Below are 13,280 nucleotides of genomic sequence, written 5' to 3' on the forward strand. Positions count from 1 at the left end.
ATGGGCGGGGCTAAAAAGGCAGCGCTGTAGAAGCAGGCGTTGATCTTCTTCTGCAGAGGCGGTGCTTATCCCCACTATAACATCATAAGAGTAGACCATTCCAGAAGTTGTATTTGGCAGACTGGCTTCAATAATCTATGTTTAGACTAACGACAAAGCAGTTTTTTTTTTAGTTTAACTCTTATGTCAAAAGATCAAGGGAATTTTTGTTTCTCAGTTCATGAGCCCTTTAATACCGAGTCCAAAAATATAAGGCGTGTGTGGAAAACGTCACTCATTTATGCGTTTATTACAAGCGCAGAGCTGCTGGTGCACAGAGACTGAAGTATTTACTACAGTCTGCACTTTCACCTAGTACAGGGTGTGTGTGTGTGTGTGTGTGTGTGTGTGTGTGTTTGTGTGTGTGTGTGTGTGTGTGTTTGAGTGTGTGTGTGTGTGTGTGTGTGTGTGTGTATAATGACATGGGTATGACACAGGTATTACAAGGAGAGGGTGACTTATGAGAACATAACCCATGTCCCCATTTTTCAAAACACTTATAAATCATACAGAATGAGTTTTTTTGAGAAAGTAAAAATGCACAAAGTTTCCTGTGAGGGTTAGGGTTAGGTGTAGGGTTGGTGAAGGGACATAGAATATACAGTTTCTACAGTATAAAAACCATTACACCTATCGGATGAACACACTTTACACAAAAACAAACGTGTGTGTGTGTGTACATGTGTGAGTGTGTGTGTGTGTGTGTTTATATGTAGTTTTTGAAATGCACATAATTTTACCAAGAAGTTTGTACAACTGTTTGATTAAACGAATTGCATTTTTCCCCCTGCATGCAAATTAAACTAATTTGCTGGATGATTGAAAACACTCGAATGTTTAACACACATCTCATGGTTATTGTATTTGTTTGTGAAGAGGAGGGAAGACGCTGTTAATGATGAAGATGATGATGAAGGTTAGTGTCGTTCAGTGGGTGTGTTGCTAAGATGACTCGAGCCGCTTTAGAGTCTCAGATGTTGTGTGTGGGCTCACATGAATAAAACATGGACACCCGGGTACCACTGCAGAAGTATGAAGAAGCGAGCATCAGAATAGAGTGAGCTCGGGATAAAGGCGCTCATAAATGTCTGTGTTGCTGATTCTCACTCTCCGAGATCTCAAACCAACCGTAGCCTGAAGTCCAGATCAGAGATGAAGCCACTCTATTAGAGGTCAATAAAACACACTTAAACAACATCTGCCCCTAAAGACAGACGGCCGTCGTCACGTCACGCGCACGCTCGCGCCTCGGTGACGTCACGCACACTTTCTGCGCTGAAATGTTTGTTTTGTTAATTCTGTGGACTGGAAAAAGAAACAAAAGAAACACGGTTATATTTGGAGCAATAATCAATAATAAATTATAGGAGACAAAACTATAAATTTTTCTTTATGCCAAAAATAATAAGATCTTTTTTTAATTATTATTATTATTATTTTTCGCACCCTCAGATTTTCAAATAATGCATTAATGGTAATATTATTTTTTCAAATTATGTATTAATCTCAATAAAAAAATTAATAAAAAAAAATTACCCTATTGACTGGTTTTGTGCTCCAGGGTCACATATGTGTAATTGATACCCTTATTATTTTCAGAATATATATATATATGTGTGTGTGTGTGTGTGTGTGTTTACAAAGCAGAAAAGTGACAAGTATATTCATTTTTAACTATTTATTATGTATGATTATATAAAACTATTTAAAAGGGTAAATCTCTGACTTGTGCAGAATATATTCAGGTCATATTATATATATATTTAAAAAATCTAATTAAAATTATATTTAAACAACATTAATTTCTTTATCATATATATATATATATATATACCTGTTTTTAATTGTTTACTAGTTTTGTTTGTCTGTGCATATGGCATTACATTTACACTGGTGCATTTTGTGCATGCTTCTATCCAAAGAGACTTGCACTGAATTGTAGGTTTTGTGGTTAATGCATACCCTGGGAATCGAACCCATGACCTCCTGTCTGACCAACAGAAACATGAGAAAACACCTCGTTCATTACTCCATCCAGCTCCAAACTCTTGAGGACGGCACGTCATCGAGCGGCCAGCAGACACCCACATCCCACAGACGGTGATGAAGCACCCACATCCATCAGAATAACACTGTGACTCAACCTGTGCAGCTCCGAGCAAGTGAACGTCTGCTCAAACACAGACAGATAACACACACTCACATCGGTCTGGACCCTAACAGAGGCTCTGCTTTAAGATTTTAATCAAAAACACAACACAGACCAAAAGCTGAGCATCTATTTCAGGCACAAACATCACAAAAAGCCTTTTTTTTTACAAGACCATCATGTAATTTTCCATGACTAGACAAATTATGATTCAAAAACTGCATGTTTAAATATAGTCTGTCTTGTGGCAATGACTGTCTATTAATGTCAGCGCAAGGGAGAGAGAGTCAAAATGACATCTGAATCAACTTACCATCAGGATATCAGGAGAAAAACTGAAGAGGATTCACTTTGAAACAATTTTCACTCAATATTCACAAATATTTACAAAGAAATGGCAAATAATATTGAAGTAGAAAGACCAAGTAAATCTACCAGGAGAAATTTACCTGGAGAATATCAAGTCTCATCAATATCAAGTTTCACTCAGAAATAAATCACAGAAGAAACATTTTGTACTTTAATTATTTATTTTATTATTTTTTACCTGGTATATTTTAAACAAAATCTCATTCTGGTGTTTATTTTATTTTATTTTTTTTTATTTTATTTTTATTTTTTTTATTTGTTTGCCTTAGTCATTTTTCATCTAAATCTTTTTGTGCATTTAACGTTTAGCCATTTTGTTGTTGTTGTTTGAACCGGTGATTTTTAATAAAAATGTCATAACTGGATCTTTCAGTGCATTAATTTAATGCACTTAAGGCCTTTTTCTAACCTCTCTGAAACCTGGAAACAATCTTTTTTGAGCCAATCATCTGAGCTCTGTAAGTCACATGACCTGTGGGCAACGAAGTCATGACATAACACTGACATCACAAAAACACACTGAACACTAAAAAAAAATCTACTATAGTTATGAAATATTTGCAATATTGGGTTCAGAAGATGAGTCTCATTTTCAATACGAATATTTTGTAAGTTCGCATGTATTTCATATTTGACAAGATACAATAAAGGTTTTCGGCTTTTTAGTGTTGATTCTAGAAAAATAACATGGAAAGCAATGGGGGTCGAAAGTAAAAAAAATGTTTACCGCCTTTCCGAAACACATCTATAAACTTGCATGCACATTCATGACACCTAAATTGGAAGAAATAGCAAACCAATTCACCCTAAACGGCAAAGCTAGCTTCGAATCAATTTAATGTGGATCAAGCAATGCAGCATGGCTAGAGCACTTCTAAATCCATTAGTCTGATACAGTGAACTTAGAGGCACCATAAAAACCTGAAGTGCCGAGATGTTCCCGGGATGTTTCTGCTCCACCTGCTTCACTGAATGAATGAATCTGTATGAGCACAGACGTCCACTCTTCAACTTAATTAGTGCTGAAGGAGGAAAAATTCATGACTGTCAGACGAGCTTCATTAATCAGAAACAGCAGCTGCTCAGAATGACAGTGACGACACAAACCAAGATATTCTCAGTGTCTTCGAATGAATAAAACTTGGTCAATTTAAGCCATTACTACAGAAAAATGGAAATATACTTTCAATCTGGCATTTTAATAAAAGCAGCAGTTCACCATTTACTGAAATTATGCTCACTCTCTGGCCATCCGAGATGTAGATGAGTTTGTTTCTTCATCAGGTTTGTAGAAATGTAGCATTGCATCAGTGTCTCATCAGTGGATGCTCTGCAGTGAATGGGTGCCGTCAGAATGAGAGTCTGATAAAAACATCACAATAATCCACAAGACTCCAGTCCATCAGTGAATGTCTTAAGAAGCTAAAATAAATAAATCCATCAAGATGTTTTTAACTATTATGCATACTCTATAATCCATAATAACACTTCCTCCAGTGAAAAAGTGTTCTGGTCTGAATCAGGAGAGAAATCTGCACAGATCAAGCAGCGTTTAAACAAATATGTGGCTTGATTTTGATGTGAGAGATACACTTTTTTACACTGAAGGATGCAATTTTATGGGTGGACGACTATTTTGGCCAGATGTTAACTGATGTACTGGAGTGGATTATTGTGATGTTCTTATCAGCTGTTTGAACTCTCATTCTGACGGCACCCATTCACTGCAGAGGATCAATTTCTAGTGTACTGTTCCTTTAAACAGATGACATCAACATAGCAACATAGTTTCAATCTCAACAGTTTCGGCTTTTGAATTATTCCTTCATTACACACTCAAGCGGACAAACACACGTTCAGCAATGAAACTTCATATTTCTTGAGCTTTTCATTTTTTATTTTTTGTTCATTGTTTTGTATAAAATATACAGTCATGAGCAACTTTACAAAATATAAAACCCATCACATGAGTTGAGTAAATTGTCAAACACGTAGGCCTACACAATACTGCTTTGGCGTCTAGATTTGTACAGTAAAGTGCCACATGTCACTTATAAATAATATAAATATACATTCTTGATACGAGTTGTTGCTTGTTCACAGCGTGTCGAGACGCCCTGGTCTCATTAAAGTGCAAATGAGTGCCGTATTCATACTTCTGCAAGTACAGGCGACATGAACAAGATTTTAACCCTATAAAGCCCACTGATATGCAAATTTCTGACCACCATGAGCAAAATGCAATGCCTTCTGTCTGATTGATAGTTTCGAGTTTTTCATCCAGTAAAAGCTCTTTTAGTGTAATTGTACAAATGTCCAGCCTCAGCTGGTGTTTCTTTCTGCTGTCAAACCTTGGCTGATTTTTATTACTTCTGAGTAACTTTAGTCATATCTCAGCTTTACTTGATTCTCCATCAATCATGTCTCAAATCTGATCCTCAGGATCTTCCGAGGAGCGTTTATTTCGTAATCTCTCAATCAGCATTAGATTGCATTGAATTATACGTTTGGATAATTTCAATCTCATCTTAATAATATTATTGGAGATATAGTGTGACCACTGATATTCATATAACTTTATGATAGTTGTCTGTTGTACAGTTATAAAGATCTCAATTGTTTACATTACACCTAAGAAATTGTTATTTTCCCCGTACATTCTCACTATATGAGCCATTATTTATAGCCACATCTTTACCAATTGGGGGCTCGTCCGGGATTTGAACCCGTGACCAAAAAACACTAATGTCCAACAAACTGTTCCATTTCCAAAAACTAGACTATTGTTGCATATCTCAGGCTTTATAGGGGTTTACAAAAAGCACAGAGGATCTACACCTCGCTGGGTGATCTGGATCGGTACGAGCCCTTGGTCTGAAAGCAGCCGCAGAAGAGCATGTAGATGGAGCGCTGGATCTCAGTGTTGCGGTAGGCGTAGATGATGGGGTTGATCATGGAGTTGTAGGTGGCGGGGAGCAGCGTGGCGTATGTGTACACCGACGGATACTCGCGCTCCCCGACCAGACAGTAAATGGCGAAAGGCAGCCAGCTGGCGCCGAACGTGCCCAAGATGATGGCGAGCGTGGAGACGCCCTTCTTGGTGGCCATGTAGTGCGAGGTGGTGAAGAAGTGCTGCTGCAGAGCGATCTGATGCGCGTGGTGACACACTATCTTACAGATCTTGAAGTACAGGCTGAGCATGAGGGCGAAGATGACGAAAAACGACGTGGCGAGGACGGTGAGGTTGGTGCGGTTGAGCGGACGCACGATGCTGCAGGTGGATGCATCTTCCAAACAGTTCCAGCCCAAAATGGGCAGCAGTCCCAATCCCAGCGACGCACCCCATGTTCCCACCAGCATCAGATGCACATAATGCAGCGTCTTTTCTGAAAAGTACGTCAAGGCATTGTAGAGCGACAGGTAGCGGTCGACCGTAATAGCTAGCAAGCTACTGATGGACGCTGTGAAGGACGCCACCAGGAATCCGACTGTTATGAGGCTGATGGTCTCAGATGAGACCAGATACTGGAAAGCGAAGTTCAGGATTAATCCCATGCCGGCTAACAGGTCAGCGGTGGCCAGGCTGCCAATCAGGATGAACATAGGGTTGCGAAGCGTCGGTGTGTAGAAGATGATGGCCACCACGATGGCATTCTCACAGGCGATCACCGTCCCAGAAAGGCACAGCATGATGTCCCACGGGTTGACGTGGTACTCGAGGGCCGCTGATGAGAGCGCCAGAGTCTGGTTGGCATCAAAGGCTTCGGCTTCCAGCCACGAGGACTGTGGCGAACCCACGCCACTCTCATTGAGCGCTGCGCTCTCGTTCATCGCTCAGCCTAGATACACAACAATGATGTCAGATCAGTAAAACAAACTAAAAAATCTATAAATGACATGTAGAGACTTTTAACATTCAAAAGAGTGAGTTTGATATAATTTGCATGAAGAAAATAATCACAGAAAATTAGTTTTTTATATGTTCAAATTTGAAGTTCGCGTTTCAGCTGGAAGACTACGCAATCAAAAAAGACGACAGAAGTCTTTTGGATGGATATTGCACTCGAATTAAATCATAAAACCATGTTAAGAAGTTTTATTCTACGATTTGCATGAAGAAATCTATTTGGTCAATGAAAGGCAATTGGAGCTGTCCATGGTGCTGAATCTGAAAACGTTGCTTTTTGTGAAGAACAAGATTGAATTAAGCATTTAAATTTTTTTTAATGAATAAAACCTTGTTTAAGTATGTTATCAGCAAAATAATAATAATATTAATTTGCTGAACGAAAATGAAAAAAAATATTGCATTGCACGGCAAGTCTCGTTGGTAATTGGCCATTGAAAGTCAATTGGAGCTGTCCGTGGTACTGAATGGCAAAATGTTGGTTTGCAAAGAACACGGCGGATTAAAGCATGCACTTTGAGCCTATACATCTTTTTTAAAAGTAGTAAACTATAAAGTAGTTAAGTATATAATCGGTAAAAATTGCTCATATTATGTAATGGTTTAATTTTTTTTTATAACATTGTTTTAAATCACAATTATGTTGGCTAAACGAACATAAATGAATCTCTAGGGTATGTGATGGCTGAAAATCATTAGACGCTATAAATGGCGAAATCTCAGAGTTTCGCTTTCACTTACTAAAGAAGCAACTACAAAAACTGTTAGTTTGTGCAAAAACATTTTTTTTTAATTTCAAAAATTGTGCAGTTGCTCTCCTACTTTTTCCTATTAAAAAGCCGCTATATGGGTAGATCTGAATCTCTTCATGGGACTTCATGCATAAATAACAAAGTAAAACCATGTTAAGAGAAATTTGAAATCAATATTTGGTTCACAAAGGCTTTATCGCACTTCAAATAAGACATTAAAGGAAAATGCAAACTTATATAAAAAAATAAAAATAAAAACTAGAAAAATGTTGAATGCGTTGTTTGTGCATCACGCTCTCCATGGTGCTGAAACCGGGAAAAATTTACAAGTAACGCAGTTCATAATCGAAAAGAGCAATCGGTTGTCGTACCTTTTCCTTCACATGGAGGAAAACAAGAGACGAAGAGAGTTTCTTCAGCTGACCGCGTGCGTGTCCTTCTTCAGGTGAATCCTTAACCCCAGTCTGGATTGCTGGACATGAGTCCTGGATCTGGTTTAATACACGAGGAGCGCGAGAGCGGAGAGACTGACTGGCGCCTGCGGATCCGAGCGGCGCTTTTAAACCCCGATGACGTCAGCACGCCGCCGCCTACATCTGCGCGCGACCGAGCCGTTCGCATAACATCACCGATCAACAGGTGAATGATTGCAACCGATGTGCATGAGATACTATGTCAATGTTTGATCTAATGCAACATACTGAGCGCACGTGCTGTAATGATTTGTGCAATGAAAGGTGCCCCTGTATTTTATACAAAAATCTGTTTACATTCACTTAAGATTGGCAAATTTGGATGATGGCACATATGTTAAAGTACAATCTGAAGCCATCACTGTACCATAGTCCAGGTACAATCATTTCTTTACAGGATTAAGATGTATGGATATCAAATTCACACAACTTTTGAGCCAAAGACAATATGCTCTACAGGTGACACACACACAACGCTCATATCCACAGAGAAAGACATCTGAAAGTTTCTAATGTGCCCAACTTTAAGTCTTAAACTAGAGTTGCATGAGCTGAGGAACATATGCAAGGTGTTTCTGAAAAATAACAATCAACCTAGCAACAGCATAGCAACACCCTGACAACAACATCAGGTCAGCATCAGATGTGTGAATCATGCAACGGCCTCAGAGGACAGAGTTAATTATAATAAAATGAGGATAAAACACCGGACAGTAATCTGACAGACATCTTCTATAAATATTCTGACCACAGCCATATTGCATATTTCATAATATCTCACTTATTTTATATTATATATAAAATATATGTTATTTTATATCACATTTTACATATAAACATTATAGTAAATACAATATATATTGTTGCATACAGTATGTAATGTATATTATAAATATTTAAATAAATATTTAAATATATTGAAATAATAAAATATATAATAAAATTGATACAAAATATCAGATTATATGTATATATATATATATATATATATATATATATATATACACACACACACAATTAAATTAAATATAATGAAATACTTTTTTTAAATGACATTTAATTTACAAATATATTTATTTCAAAAATATTTTATGTAAATAAAAAGTGTAATGAGAATATCCAAATACAATATTAAAATATCTAAATATATATTGAAAATAACTATATTAAAATAAACAAGATATTATAAATTTTATAAATTTTATCACATTTTATGTGTAACTTATTGACACACGCTGTGATCTTGTGTGATGATGACTGTCAGCAGTATCTGAATGCAGTGAAGCTCATTTCTCTCTCTCTCTCTCTCAGTATCTCTCCATCTCCTTTCTCCTGGTATCCTAGAAACCAGCGCAGCTACATGCATTTACTCACTGCTGAAAAATATGATTACAACAATGGAAACATAGAAAAAGAAAGAGCAGGTAGAGAAAGACAGAATGAACAAGAATAGCCAAGAAAAAAAATCTCACGCGACAGGAACAAGAGTAAAATAAATGTTATGTAATGTGTGAATGACAGCAGTTCTAATGCATGAGCTTCAATGCTCATTATCACAAAATAAACCCTCATGTGAAGCTGACATTTACCTGCTTATTGCACAGATACTCATGACATAAATCAATCCACAGCCTGGGTCAACAATCATAGTGTCATTTAGTGTCTTTATATACAAAAGTATTCCAGATAGCCATGCAATATAATACTAATTCACACAGTAAATGTGCTGGTTTCTCAAGTGTCTGATCAAACATATACACATGAGCAACTGAGCCTGAAGAGATTTACTGTGAGAATTTACATTGGTTTTACAGTCTGATGAAACCTTGAAAATATTCACTTGTTCACATACTTAGAATACAAACAATATGAAAAACAATAAATCACTTTAGAGTAATAGTTCAAGACATGCAGAAAACAAACAAACAAGCAGGATAATCTAGATATCGTCATACTAATTAATCAAGGTACATCAAGACAATTGATTTGTATTATAAGTTTTCAGATATGTTGTTTAAATGTGCAAATGAAGTGTTATCTAAATAAAGATGCCCTCATTTGCATACACTTTCCTGAACGTGAGGTCCAAAATTCTCACTGGATTTCATTGCCATTTTAGAGTTTTACAATTTTTTTATTCTCGCTCCTAACTCACAAAAGGAAGGAATAACATTTTAGGTATAAAAGCAAAACCTTCAGTTAATATTTTAGGAATATAGAGAAGAATAAAACTGTAAGCTGTGGTGTGGTGTGAAGTGAAAAAAACCTAAAGTTAACTATGATGAGTATGATGTGCTTAAAAAATTATAGATGCAAGTAAATAAAGTGCAATAAAACAAATATTTAAAAGTATATTACTGATGGGTTTTTTTTTTCTGAAAGAACACTTGTTATGGAAGTGGAATAGACTAAATTTGAGCAGTGCATGAAAAATGTCTAACCTTAAATCCTGAAGTATATACAACTTTTCACTCTTAAGATGTTATTAATAACCTCAGTGAGTGAGACACGCAGTCAGATAAAAAAAGAAATTATATTTTTTATTTTTATCCATATCTCTCTTGATTATTGTCCGGAGACTAATGGAGCTTTAATAAGGCCTATAATCAGCAGCACTTTTCTGAGCGAGCGAGTATGCATAAGTGTGTGTGTCTGTCTGTGTGTGTGTGTGTGTGTTAATAAGTTTCCACCTGCAGCCATGTGACTGATTTCTGCAGAGGCCTGTGCACTGGATCCAGACTCACGCGGCACACGGAGCGAGAAACGAGACGCTGCACAGAGAAAGAGAGAGAGAGAGAGACAGATGAGCATATATATGTATAATTCAGTAATAAAATATAATAAAAAAGATATAATTCACAAAACAATTAATTCAATCAACAAATTATCATTTTAAAACACTGAGCTGAGTCTCGTGATCATTTATTCTATTCTGTACATATGTAACTTCATACATCACGTTAACATCAGGCACAACTTAATCAGATGCTCATCGGTGAATCAATTGTTCCTCATGACCTACAGGTTCATATCAAACACTCCTGCATTGCTTTTATAGGGAAAATGAATGCTGTATATTTTTGATGGTCAAATTACTTATTTTAAATGAGCAGTACAGAGAACTTCTTATCAATCAATCTGTTCACATGTATCTGTTTTTGATGTATTCGCGGTTCATGAGCACATCCCCCTGACAGAGAATCTGGACCCCAACCATGACCCAACTGAACGTGACACTGGAACACCTCAAGGCTCTGAATGTCCACCTTTGGAGCCAAAACCTCATAAAACCTCCACATGTAATACCCTAGAACGCTGTCAATTCTTCGTCATCAGTTAGGAACCTAGGTGTGCTATTTAACAGCAATCTTTCCTTAGAAAGCCATGTTTCTAGAACATGCGTTCATGACCTCTAGGTTAGATTATTGTAATGCTCTATTGGGTGTTTCCTCTGCATGCTTAATAAACAAACTACAGGTGTGATACCCTCCAAAATGGTGTCATCAGACCACCATCAATTCGTAGTAGTGAATGAAGAGGAATCATACCAATCACAACTGAAGTATGGAGTACCTCAAGGCTCAGTACTAGGACCGTTACTTTTCACGCTTTACATGTCAACCTTGGAAGATATTATTAGAAAACAAATTGTTAGAACCCCTGCTCTCTATGGGAGGATCGGAGAGCTCTCTGAATTCATCACAAATATCTTAATTTCTGTTCTGAAGATGAAGGAAGGTCTTACGGGTTTGTAACGACATGAGGGACATGAGTAATTAATGACAGAATTTACATTTTTTGGTGAACTAAGTCTTTAAACAACAGCTCAGTCTCTTATCCAGCCTTTACACTCATCCAATCTAAAATAAGAAGAAAATGACTAAATTAACTTCAAAGCGACTTATTCTCTCATAAAATGTAAGAGCATTGACAATAAAACTTAAATGAATATAAATGAAGCACTAAGTCATGAATCATGACTCACGCTCTTTCTTTTCTCAAGAAATGTTAGATATTACATATTCAGATAAGGCACATGTAGTTTATATTTGTTGATTCTATTGCTGCTAGACTATTAGAAATAATTCTTGCCTAATCAAAGGCTGCTATTATGATCGATCGTATCATCGCCTATTCATGACTGCTTTGCTTTGGATCCCAAATCCTAGAGGTAGTTTTTCTGAAGATAAATATGCATGACCTCTTCTGGCACCAGATGGATGTGAACCAGCACATATGTGAAAATGACATTTATGATTGTCTCAGAGCTGCTTTCTGATGCGTGGTAGGAGCTCAAACGCAACAAGTTAATAATTAACTTCACACCATAATCATGTAAATTTGGGTTGGGTGTAAATTTTAAATTAGAAAACGAAAAAACAGATTATATTATCAATTAATATGAGGTCATATAATAACAATAATAATTTAAAAAAATTATATAATTTTTGAAACTTGATTTAAGTCATTAGCACTATTTATATGGATGTTATTTAAATATAATGGTGCAAAACATTTAATTTACTCTAAACAAAATAAAATGAAAGATTGAAAAATACATACAATACATTTACATATAATCAAACGATTAATCGCATCCAAAATAAAAGTTATTGTTTACATAATATGTGTGTGTATGCTGTGTATATTTATTATGTAAATATAAATATGCATACACATATGTATATATTATCAAGTGGAACAGGCAACACTTCCTATAACGCAGAAAAGTACATCGTTAGAATAATGGCATTTACGCTAATATTAGCCTGTTAAATGTATTTAAGAAAAATATTTATATATTAAATATATTTATATATAATATAAATTATATGAATATAAATATATACATGCAAGTACATATAAATATTTTCAAAATATATACTGTATGTGTATGTTTATTATGTATATATAAATACACAGTAATATATTATGTTAACAAAATGTTTTTTTTGGATGCGATTAATTGCGATTATTCATATATATATATATATATATAATTAGAAAACAAAAACTTGTGTTTAAGTATTTAAAATATTACTCTAATATGAGGTGATATATTAATAATAATCATAACAATAAATAAATACATTTAAGTAATTTGCAGTCTTTTTTTGGCTGAAATAATCATAATTAAAATGGAAGTGTGAAACATGAGTGACACATTATGATAATTAAATATATGGGTGCTAAACATTTAATCTAATTTACTAAAAAAAGATACATACTGTGTGTGTGTGTGTGTGTGTGTGTAATATATAATTTGAATATAAAATTTTTCTCAAATGATCAGACTTTCTTATTTAAATGACAAATGCACTTTTCTATCAGTTTGTCTGTTTGTTTGTTTTTCACTCAGGCTGCTGGAGAGTTTGATCTCAACCCTCTGTCTGATTCAGTTTCCTTCATCTTATTATCTGACAGGAAGAAACATCTAGATGTGAGACTTCCTGCTTCCTGAGGAAGTTACAGCAGCGAATGTCCATTGTCGACTCTCACACACACTCAGATAGGAAGCATTACATCATCAGGCATGTGTTATGTGCCTCATCCAAACATTTGTTCATCCTAAATGTTCACTCACCTCCTGT

The 13,280-nt window shown here is 35.8% G+C and overlaps 1 protein-coding gene across 1 annotated transcript; it reads right to left on the reverse strand.

Annotated features, from left to right (window-relative positions):
- Window positions 1–4,442: 4,442 nt before the first annotated feature.
- LOC127984020 (G-protein coupled receptor 6-like) lies at window positions 4,443–7,712 on the reverse strand. Its single transcript, XM_052586475.1, has 2 exons — window positions 7,588–7,712; window positions 4,443–6,396 (listed from the first exon to the last, which is right to left on the reverse strand). Exon 2 carries the CDS (start codon window positions 6,386–6,388, stop codon window positions 5,390–5,392), a length of 999 nt encoding a protein of 332 aa, XP_052442435.1. The 5' UTR covers window positions 6,389–6,396; window positions 7,588–7,712; the 3' UTR covers window positions 4,443–5,389.
- Between the last annotated feature and the right edge of the window lie 5,568 nt (window positions 7,713–13,280).

The sequence above is a fragment of the Carassius gibelio genome, chromosome B20, assembly GCF_023724105.1.
Source record: "Carassius gibelio isolate Cgi1373 ecotype wild population from Czech Republic chromosome B20, carGib1.2-hapl.c, whole genome shotgun sequence".
NCBI classification, from domain to species: domain Eukaryota; kingdom Metazoa; phylum Chordata; class Actinopteri; order Cypriniformes; family Cyprinidae; genus Carassius; species Carassius gibelio.